This window comes from Calidris pugnax, unplaced genomic scaffold (genome assembly GCF_001431845.1).
Source record: "Calidris pugnax isolate Ruff unplaced genomic scaffold, ASM143184v1 scaffold196, whole genome shotgun sequence".
Taxonomy (NCBI): domain Eukaryota; kingdom Metazoa; phylum Chordata; class Aves; order Charadriiformes; family Scolopacidae; genus Calidris; species Calidris pugnax.
The window spans coordinates 3,666,131-3,678,184 of NW_015091042.1; the positions used below are offsets into that span (position 1 = coordinate 3,666,131).

Here is a 12,054-nt window from a genome sequence, read left to right on the forward strand (position 1 = left end):
CAGTGGGTTGATGAAGCACACAAAGTCAAAGTAAACACATTAGCGAAACTAAAATAATAAATAAAATTGTAAGTCTGAGGCTTTTTTTTCTGCTGCTTAATGTGCATTCTTTGATCCTGCAACCTCCTAGTATAGGATGACCACTTGTCTTCCTCAGCCTTCAGGTTCACTCCAGCACGTGTTATTAAGGAAGGGCTTGTGCATTGAAGCCTTAAGACTGTTGAAACGTGAGTCTGGTGACAAAGAATCACTTCGGATTGTGTAAAAGCTATTTAAACCTTTAGCCACTTTGTGAGAGTTAACTGCATGAGCAGTGGTTGGCTTTTTTTTTTTTTTGCTATGGGAAGTTACAAAGCCTTCTGTTAGATATAAGCAAATGTAACAAACTGAAAATGTTGAAAGTAACACATGGGAGAATGGCTAAAGCCACAGCTGTGCAGACCAAACTACATTTAATGCAAGCAAGCACATTATTTTTCATTTCAGCTGCTTCTCAAACCTTTTCCTAATTTATAATCCAAATACCCACAAGAGTGGAAAATTTGTACGTCTTCTTCACTTCCATTACAGCAAGCACTAAAACAGCCTCAAACAAGGAATTTTAATTTACCAGATGTCATCACTGCTCTATTAGTAACGTTTGTGCTTAACTGATCCATCATCCTCCAACAGTCCTCTGCCGTGAGGAAAGCCAGAGAATGACCAAACATCTTGGGATCTCTGATAATGACCCAACCACTCTCAATGCTGCAGAGAAGCTGGTAACACACTGCAGGAGATCCATATCCATACTTGTGAAATGACAGCAGTTCTTCCTTCAGTGTGATGATACTCTCTTTTCACACATTAAACATCACCTCCACTCCAAAATACAAACACGCTTTGAAGACCCCATTTGTTCTACCTCTCCCATTTCTTCAAACCTGTTTTTCCAGTGAAGTAAAGAGAATATAAACCCATTTCTTGGTTTACAGATAGTCTATGGCTAAAACAGCATCACAGAGAAGGCAGGCAAGAGAGCTAAGGAGCAGATGATACAGGGCATGTAAGCTATTAAAAACCACAGATCTTTACTAAGTACCTTCAACGAACTTGTGCAAAGATTGCCACAGACCGTGATTTTAAGGAGGAAAAAAAAAGATAAAAAAATCAACAAACCAGACATAATGAGAAAAAGACCTGGCTGCTTTGACAACCGATAACTGAATCAAATAGCAGCTTGTAATCCTGGACAATGAGAGTGATCAAATAATCAGTCTGGAGATGACAAGTGTAATGGCATTCAGCATCCGGACTAGTAAACATACCTTCATTTATAACAATGTTGCTCTGGTCAAAAGCCTAGAAATTCCAGTGAAATAAAGCAATAATCACCCTTAACCTTGATGTGAGAAAGAGAACATTTATTGTAATTTTCCCCATACCTCCACTCCTATTTAAGACCATGGGCTGAAAGATATTGACATGCTTACACAGGGGCTGGCAATTTCAAATATTTCCCTTGCCTTCCCACTGGCTAATTAGAAGAAGATACAAGGTTTCCATCTACTTCGAAGTTCTAAGACTGGCATAATAATTCTGTCAACATGAAGTTGTCAATAGCGATTCTCTCCACCTCCTCAGTTCATGCAGCCATAGACCCACATGTTGGACAACAGCAAGAGAAGATTTGCCCACTCTGTGAACACACGCTTCCCAGCTGCTGAATGTACACTCAAGGTGACAAATAATGACCAGATCTCTACAGTCTAGAAGTTAACTATAGTTAGATAAATGTCAAAAACTAAATATTTGCAAGCCAGAGCGCTCCGGAGGGAAGCAAGGAAACAGATGCCATCTCCTAACTTTTAACAGCAGGACACTGGAGTATTTACAGGACTCAGCAGTACTGAGTTTCTATGGAGTCTTAAAACGTCGTTGCCATGTTAATTTCTTTGCCTGCTTAATTAGAGTTTAATATACAGTGTAGTTTAAATTATTCTTAGATGCCTGTTACAGATTCAGTAGGTAAAGGAATCATTCCTGTTAAATGTCACAGGAAGAACGAAGTACCAAAAGCTTTAATGAATACCTGTTAGCAAAGTCACTTTCACAGATCAGTGCAGCTATAGTTAGCAATTCACCCACAAAGCATCAATCCTTTTCCTATTCTTTTCCCTCTCACCCACAAAAAGATGCTCTTTGAGCAAGCATCTATATCCTAGAAATAATTAAACAAAAATAAATACTGTTAGGTTATGGAGTTAATGCAAATTAAAAGTTGACCACCCTCCTCCAAAAAAAAACAACATTTCTCATATTTCTTTCATGCAGATACTCAGAAAAACCAAGGACGTACAATGTTTACTTTGCTCTCCAGCTCTGTGAACACAAAGTGAAGTGGTTTGGGGTATCACCAGCTTTCAACTGTGCCGCCAACATTGCTAACACTTTTCCAGATTGTCTCCCTGAAGAGAGATAAGAATTGAGACCCAGAAAACATAACTACCTGATAGAGGCCAGAGCTTCCCTGGCTCAGGTACTGCCAGACTGCTGATGAGCTCTGAAAAGCTCAGACAGGCACGGTGAAGTTCTGCTGTGGTATTAATTAAGACCATCTCTCCTAGAAATGGCCCAGGATAGGCTTAAAACTTTGCAAAATTTGTCAAAAGACCAGAAGACTTTGGGGCCCAGATGAAACCAAAATCCACCTTGAAAGAAAGGTGACAGGGCTGTGCTAACGACCCAAGACTAAAATAGCCACCCAACTCTCCAATACTGCTCCTTTTCCTTGAAACAGCATTACAGGGCAGCAAGCTGTTTCAAATCTGCTGCAGGTAGGACTGCATTATGTATTTATTTTCAGGTTTATTCATAACATGGATTGTAGGCCATTTAAATATTATTAAAAACACCACCTGAGACTTCCTACACAATCTTATGCTGTTTCCATTTGCATTTTCTTAATAGAAGTTACAAAAATAATCTGCTTACAGGATTCATTTTAATACTGTCTCGTTTCATTGACAATATACATTGATTAGACTTGCAACATCAAGTCCTTTATTCTGAACAAAGGCATTTACTCTTAAAACTGGTTATACAAGAGAAGAGAATAAACTAACAGAAATAGTAGAAGAGTTAAATGTATAAAATTCTTATGGGGGTTTAACTAAACTCCTTCCTCATTTCACTAAGATACCTTTTCTCAAGTCAGAGCCCAGATGGCCTGCTGGCCCCCTCCAGCTGAAGAGGTGAGACAGACTCCAGAGCTATTTGATCACTGCCAAGACACCAAGAACTGATACTACATGGCTAGAGATGGATGCATGTCTTGTTTGACAAGAAAAAAAAAAACAGAGATGAAGCCGATATGATTGACAATTTCTCTGTCAAATGCTTCACAGTCCTGAAATATCTATGTTCTTGCACCTCCCTGCAGCATTTGAATAGATAACTTGATTCTAGCAGTTGTTCTACAGCCAGGTTTGCTATTTTATCTCCCGTCACAAGCTGAGGAGGCGTGGGATTTGATTCTCATTTCAAAAAAGTATTGCAAAAAGGTGGTTGGGCTTTGAGTAGAAACGTGCTTGTCTGTTAAATGGAGTACTGTGCATACACCACAAACAAGGAGCTAGAAATAAAATCAGGCACGTGTGAAGAAGGTAGATGAGCTCTGCAGTTTTCAGGTTATTACCAGAGCTATCACGCTATCAGCAGGGCCCCTGTGAAACTGTTGTTGGAGGACTGGTTATTGCTTTAAATAATGCAATACTCCACAAAGGCATTTTGGCAGTAAAGAAATGCTCACAGAGCATATGCTCTTCCAGAAGATAACTCAACGTGTCTGACAGGACTCAAATTTGAGTACATAAGACTTCTAATTTTTAAATGAAATTAAATTCTGCAGAGCTTATAAAGTCCAGTGAGTAGCACACTGCACTCTTGCAGTGCTGCAATATAGATCCCACCACCTCTTTAATAACAGCAATTTATAATTATTAGTTGGGGGTATTTTTGGGTTGGGGGCAGGGGCATTACTTGTTCATAACTTGAAAACCAGTTTCTGAACAGTTATTTCAGTAGGAACATAAGGCAGAGAATTACATCAGAATAATTTACTTTTTCAGAAATCAAGTCTATATCTTGAACGTTCAAAGTTCCAGATGTTTTTGAGATTGACACACTCCATTACACTCCTGTCTTTTGCCTCCAGCTTATAACATTCAGGCTCTCACTTAAACACACCTTTAGATAAAACTTGAGTGATAAAATATCTGTTGCAAAACAAATTATTGTTATTATTAAAAGCTTCAGATTTGTGGCTGACAGTACACATTCACAAATAAAAACTCTGCACCCGTTCTTTATTTGGTAATGTGAAATCTTTTCTTGATTCAGTATTCCCATTAATAACTAAGAGAATGACTAGAGGAAAAAAAAATAGTAACACTAAAAATTAAACAAAATAAAGAATTGTGAGCACTCAGAGATTAAATCAACTTACTGACCACTTGAAAACAAGTGGCAACAACTGGAAGAAAGTGAGCCCATGAAGAAGGATTTGGAAGAGCAACTATATTTTACACCTCTTGAAAAGGCACAGCTCTAAGCTGATCAGAGAACGAGTTCTGCTGAACGCCAACAGCAATACACAAACAGCAATTCAGCCATAGGGTTACACACATGGTAGCATAACAACTAGGCTTAAGCACGATAACAGACCACATGATAAGAAGTGGTCCTGTTCTTGACTGATAAATTGGACTATTATAAAAGGTAAACTTGCACAGCTTTTCTTGGTGTGTTACAGAAATAGTTTATTTGCCCCAAGTCATCATTGAAGAGAGAAAAGAGTGCTGCAATAAGACATCAAAAGTAGCACACAAATATTCATACAAGAACAACCTACATCTGACATTGATGACTGTTTCCAATTAAAGGCTAGCAAAGACAGCATGAGGAGACTAAAATAAGTAATTGATAAAAAACAATAAATACGAAGACCACATGAGAACACTGAAGTTTTCCATTGACACCAGCACCACAGCTTCATAGAGCTAGAACAATCAAAAGACTGATTGTTGGCCAACGTTGGCTTCTTTCAGCCTAAGGCCAGAATTCCACAGAGATCAGCACAAACTTAGCATTCCACAAGCAGGTAGCCCTCCATTTATTTGTAGGCATCATTCTGGAAACAAAACTGACAGAAAAAAAAGAAATCAAGACTTACTTGTCAAGGAAGTCCTTGTCCACAACGGCACAGATATCAAGCAGAGGATTTCCCATTCCAAAGAGGACATTTTCACTGTAAGAGAATCAATTATTTCAAGTTAGTTTAGCATTAGTTTATTGTTCCTAGTATAATATGTTAAAAACCATTTTTTATTACAGACAAAAGTTTTTCTTGAATACAGCTAAGGAACAAAAATTCACACATTTTGCCCAGTGCAGCACTCACACGGAGACCTGGCATATGGACATAGAGTCAAATCTGAATGAAGTCTCATCCTACAATAGTTGTCTTTGATCAATATACAGACTGCAAGCAGTCTAGAATATATAAAGCTATACATTCTGTCAAACTGTCATTCACTCAGATGAAGAATTAGAGCTGCATGCCACATTTCATCCTTTTAAAGAATTGCATTCAAGTTGTAATACCAGATTTTAGACAGGGGGAGCATCAGACCAGGTTATAAGAATTTCACTGAACAGATTTAGTTGCTGTGAGTATACTCTGCTACTGACCAGTAATTAACAATTTAAGTCTCTTTTAATAAACTGAAATTAAGAGACTATGGATTCTGCATTGTCATCCATCTTACACAGCATAGCTGTTTACTGGTAAGAACGTACGTACTTTTACATCTATTTGAAATTCACTGCCATGAATTCTGCCACATAATAACAAGACATCAGAGATATCATAAACAGCTGAAAGAGCTGACTTCAACTTTTTTTTAGATTCATTCAGAAACCATGTGTTACACTCTCCTGAATAGCATGTACTTGGGTGATAATGCAGTAATTCCAAAGGATTAGATGCGTGGCCTCATGTCAAGTAGGAGTGAATGCAGCTGCTGACAAAGGCTGCTTAAAACTACATCCAAACCCAGCACATTCCTTGCTAAGCTAACAACACCTGCTGCCTCCAACTGGCACGGGAAGCCCTGGCTCTACCCACCTTCAGTATATCCACCAAACATGCCTCCCTCTTTACTACGTCTCCATCAAGTATTTGCATATCCCTGTCTCTCCATCGCCCCAAAAAGTACTCCTGTAACATTGCAGTTGGATCCAAAGTTTATCTGCAGTTTATCCAAACCTGCAATAACAGTGTCAGCTGAATCTCAAAGAAAGGGAGTGAGTTTTCAATTGTTCTGGCCCATTTAGAGCAAGATAAATGTTTTAAAGGCTTGATGTCTGCCTACTAAATGATAGATTTTGTTAATATCTACTCAGCGGGATAAGAAAGAAAAAAATATAAAACAAGCAGAAAGGGGATGATATGGAACAATCTCATTAATTGTGTCCAACAGAGGTTGGAAACTCATTCACTTCTCACCACTGCTATCAAAAGCCCTTGGCTGACAAATATTTGTCGAATTCGAAGCTACTTGCCAGAAGTACACAGTCAAACTTCTTCCTCTTTACAATGCCACATTAACTTCCATTAAATGCTAAATTCTGAAGTCTGGAAATGAAGTAGTAGAAAGCATAAACAATAACCTTGATATTGAAAGAGAAAACCATGCTTCAAGCAACGTCATTTTTTAAGACAGGCCTTTACAGCCCATTTCACTCTAAGTGCTATGTGGAAGATGCTGCTTTGTGAAGATGAAGCCAAGAAAGCCAGCTCACTCCTGAGACAGCCAACATCTGCTCAGCAAAAACCTGCAAGACTCACTAAATACATTTTTGTCAGTGTGAAAAGAAGTAGAGACAGATAATTAGGAAGAAATAAGGATAAAGGAGATTGCAGTTGGAGTCCTAAGACAGGACATTCTCTCCATTTCAAAAATTAAATATTGCAGGACAATAAATGAATGAGTCAGAATTCCAGAAGTGCTGAATGCAGATTTGTCCCAAACTGTGTGTTCCTGTACCTGATGTTTACCTGATCCTCACATTCTGTGAAACTCTACGTATCAATAATTTTATACCTACACTTAAAAAAAAAAAGTATATCATGGATAACTTCTATGTTAGAATCAGCACTTGTCCGGCATTATCAGTATGCCAGAAAACAGAGCTGTACTTCAAACCCCTCTGAAATCCAGCTGACATGCTGAGGTCACTACCTATGAAGAAGTTACTTTGTTCAACAGAAAAGTTAAACAGATGCTCCCAAACATTTAACAAGCTGGGGGCTGCAGAACATACTCGTCAATACACTTGAAGCAGCACAAGAGCAACTTTGTATGCGTTTAACATCCACAGAAGCTCTGTCGAGCCAGTATGTATACATCCATGTATACAAACCCCTAATAAGTCAAGAGCAGTGAAAAACAGCACTTTCAGTGCCATTTAATGCAGGCAGCTCTTTAGATCACATACAAGTCCAGCTCCATCCCCAAGACTTCCTTCTTCCCACAGTGTATTATCATCCCTGTTCAAGTATTCCAGAGGCTGCGTAGCTGGGTGTCATCTGGGATGGAAGTTTTAAAAGCCAAGGTAACTAGACTAGTTAGTTTATGTTCAACTGACCCCAGCTGACCAAAGGGCTATTCCATACCATATGACATCGTGCTCAGCATATAAAGCTGGGGGAAGGAGGAGGAATCAGGGGGACATTCAGGGTTATGACGTTCCCAAGTAACCGTTAGGTGTGACGGAGCCCTGCTTTCCTGGAGATGGCTGAACACCTGTCCGCCCATGGGAAGCAGGGAATGAACTCCTTGTTTTGCTTTACCTAATTAAACTGTCATTATCTCAACCCGTGAGTTTTCTCACTTTCACCCTTCTGATTCTCTCCCCATCCCACCAGGGGGAGCGGGTGAGTGGCTGTGTGGTACTTAGCTGCTGGCTGGGGTTGAACCACAACACATAAAACTGATTACATTAATTGTTTGATTTCTATGAAAAAAGTAGTACATAGATTATAACACTCAATATATGTTAGTAAATAATCTAAATAAATGCACTAGTATATACTAACAGCTAGCCTTGTGTTTTCAATTAATGTCTATTTCTGTTTTGGTTGTTTCAGCTAGATGTTTGAATTGACGAAGTCTCAAGGTACTAGACCTTCCATGCTGAAAACTAGATATTAACATTCCATTGGCATAAAGGAGATAGATCCATACACTCCATTTGCACTGGAGATTGTAGTCATGTCTTTCCTTAACTGAAACTGCACTTGGTAAAAATACCTTTCTGGGCAAAATGGGTAGAGTCTAAATGATCACTTTCCAAGTCACAAATTTCAAAAATTCAACAAGTTTAAGCAGACGTTTAAGATCACCATTGTCATCATCATTTTGTAATACCAGCTTTGTGAATCACAAGCTGGAAAGTCCAGTGTTTCTACTCTTAAAGAGATAGACTTGGCTGTGTAAATCCTTGTGTTCAACCTGATTAATACAACACTGGCTACATTTCAGTGCAAATCACCCTTCCCTTCTTGAGGGGCTGAGAAGTATCTGCAGTGTCAGACTATTGGACTTCTTTGTGCATGAGGTATAGCAGTTACTTGGCTACAGTCTGCTCCTCTGCGAAAACAATAATTAAAAAAAAAAATTTAAATCACATATATTCTGTAAAGCCACATATTGTAAAAGCATAACATTAAACATAATATTTAGGATGCTGGAAAATGCTAAATTACAAGTCTTCAGAGCAAGAAACTGAGATACTACACTGCTACAGTCTCACCAAGTTTCTCACTTTCAGCAGTACACGCGAACCGCTACACCCTTATGTTTGCTGTTCAATCACACTGGACACCTGCATTGATTAAAATTTCACGGATTATTTCCAACCAACTAGACGTAAAACACCGTGAGGAAGCTGCAATAGTTTCCTGAAATGTGAGATTTCAAAATACATAGGTTATTTGGGAAATATATCTCTGCAACAGAGACAGAACACCCATGTACTCCACAGCCTCCTCGACTCCCTCCAGTCCCTTCTCTTGTGCAGGTGTACTGGTATCTAATCATTCCACAGAAAATATATCTCTGCAACAGACAGAACACTCATGTACTCCACAGCCTCCCCGACTCCCTCCAGTCCCTTCTCTTGGGCAGGTGTACTGGTATCTAATCATTCCACAAGCGTGTTCTTGCTTAACTCAGCTAACCTCTTGCAAAAGAACATTTGGCCCAGCTTTTCAAGAAAAAAAGTGACAACTCCCCCACCTGCACACATTAAGGGCATATAATTGACTATACACAATCAGTATGTATGTGTACATATGCGCACACATATACATGGAGTACATTTATATACACATGAACAGTATATATACTTTTAAAACTCTAAACTGAGTGTACATATGCGCACACATACACATGGAGTACATTTATATATACATGAGCAGTATATATACTTTTAAAACTCTAAACTGAGATGTTCATACAAATCTAAAACTTGTTTGGACAACAGAAATTCGCTGTCCATCTGGCAGGGAAAACAACAGGAACAACTGCGACTTACTCTACAGAAAGCTTGGATGCACGTCGCATTTGCACCCTAAACTCTCCACAACACATTTTACTAGTTTGACATCCAACTTTGGACTACATTAAGAGTGAGTTGTAATTATAAGCTCAAGCAATGTAATCCATTAAATATAAATAAATCTTCACCTGCTAATTAAGGCATTTTGTTTGGAAATTGCCAAATGATTAATTTTTCACAAATAGCCAGCGTTTCATGCATTACTCTTATCACAAGTTGCAGAAGTAATGAGGTGAAACCAAGCTGGATAAAAACAAAGCAAAAAAAACCCTAGGAAACAAAAAACCCCACATCAGTACTGAGCTACCCCTTCAATCACTTTTTAAAAGTCAACAAAATTCACTGAATGATCTGGAAAGCTGTGTCCAACATCATGATTATGCATTACTAATGCTCTGCTGTTAAAGGCATTTTTTTAAAAATATGGTCCCGTTTCAAGTCAGCTGCTGAACATTAGCGGCGGCGTTGTATCTAACTATCACACAGTATTGTTATCATCCCATGTTGCTGTGCACTTCAGTGGAAGAGCAACATCAAAATATCACTGAAAGCTTATTATTAGCTACTGGCACACGGAGAGAGAAATATTTTAAGCCTTTGGATACTGGCATGTCTCACTTTAGAAAAAAAAAAATCCCTTTATTTCTTTCAAAAATTTCCTATTTTTTTCTTGCTGCAAAATTTCCTCATGTACATAACAGTAACTAATAGTAAAGGAAGCCAAGTTGAAAATGTCACTTTTTTTATTGCTCCGTCACAGCCTCATACTGCTGTGCAGCTGTAGCCTACACTTCATATTAAATTCTTGCGCTAAGACATTTTAGAGTCAGAAAGCCTTAATAAAACATGATTGGGACATTTGGGCATCCTAATTGCCCAACAGCCTGCTGCCTGCCTAGTCTTCTTTACAAATATTTTAGATCTCACAAAACCCCAGCTTACATTAGTATTTCTATAGGGTTTAAGTATGCCCTTCGAAGTAAGGCCAAAAAACGCACATTCTAAGCCTAATTCTCAGCATATCCTTTTCAGTCACAAAGGAACATAGCTAAACCCCACATAACACAAGATTTGAATTTAACAACAATCATTTACACAGGTAGTTAAAAGAAAACAGCAGGAGTGCCAGATTCACACCATCTGAATGGCTCTAAGAACTGCAGCTGTGAGCACCAAGCACACCCTTCTCTCATCCCACTAACCTACACAACAAATCTAAGTGAATAAGATGACATTTTCCATTAAGCATAACTTGCCTGACACTGAAAGTTTCTCAGAACTATTATTCCATGATTCCAGAGTTCAGACGATTTCCCTTGCATCACTCCTCAGCAAATCACTTCAGCGTATAGACCTTAAACACACAGGCAGCCAGCAGGACTGCTCACATGCTCTCCTTACTTCAGTCTTAAGCAAAAGCAATATTTGGCTAAGGAGTTCCGTGCTTACACACCGACTCAGAGGAGTACCTCCAGCGAAGAGATTTCACTCCTTATGAAACTTTCATAGTCTTCCCCAGCGACACGTTAGCAGGTTCCGACTCTGAAGCCAAGCTTTTAAAAGCCTTGGCCTTATGTAAGCAAGGCTGCCGCAGGGGAGGAAAAAAAACCCAAAAAACAAAAAACCCACCCTGTTCCACCACTACCCAGCTCCTCCGGCAGCCCTGATAAAACTCCACACCGGCTCCAGGAGCGAGACACCGCTGCGATTTCCAAGCCTTACCGCCCGTACTCCTGGGTCAGGAACAGCGTGAAAGGCGATACAGGGAGTTGTGAGGGCGGAGAGAGGAGACGGAGGGGCCGGTCGCCCGCAGTGATCATTGAGCTCGGGAGCCCCTAATTTTAGGCATTTCTGTAGCAAGCGAAGGACCGGGCACAACAGCTCCGTGAGGGAGGCGACCAGCCCACGATACCACCCCCTCTTAAGAAAAACTAAACCCGGTCATAACAATTCTTTTCACTGAATTAACTTAAGCGTTTGTCACTCTTTGGTGACCGCTGGACAACCTGCCACCGCTCCGAGCCCCGCCGCTTATTATCACCCCGCTTCTCGTTATTGGGGATTCATTTAACATCAGGTTCCACTCACCGAGGCGACAGCCACACCGCACGGTCCACCGGGAGCCCCCACCGCACCCCACCCCCGACCTTTAGCCGCCACCCTCCCTCCAACAGCGCGGCACCGCCGCACAGCCCCACCGTCCACCCCCGGGGGAGCCCGGCCCGGCGCATCGCTCCTCGGGGTGGGCTCTCCCCTGGGCTGGGGCGGGCGGCCGCTCCGGGGCTGACAGGACGGGGATGAGGGCGGCGGTTGGCGACACCGGCGCGCGCCCACCTGCCCGCCACAAACCCAGCGCGAGCGCTCCGCGAGCCGGTGAAACCCCCCCCCCCC

At 40.5% G+C, this 12,054-nt stretch overlaps 1 protein-coding gene across 1 annotated transcript in view; it reads right to left on the minus strand.

The window, feature by feature from the left end:
• The window catches only part of ADK (adenosine kinase), a 296,855-nt gene extending 284,961 nt beyond the window's left edge, over positions 1 to 11,894 (minus strand). Inside the window, exons 1-2 of the mRNA XM_014956157.1 lie at positions 11,752 to 11,894; positions 5,213 to 5,287 (exon numbers count right to left, since the gene is read on the minus strand). Coding sequence (XP_014811643.1) covers positions 5,213 to 5,287; positions 11,752 to 11,894 — 218 coding nt within the window. The remainder of the gene's footprint in view (positions 1 to 5,212; positions 5,288 to 11,751) is intronic.
• Between the last annotated feature and the right edge of the window lie 160 nt (positions 11,895 to 12,054).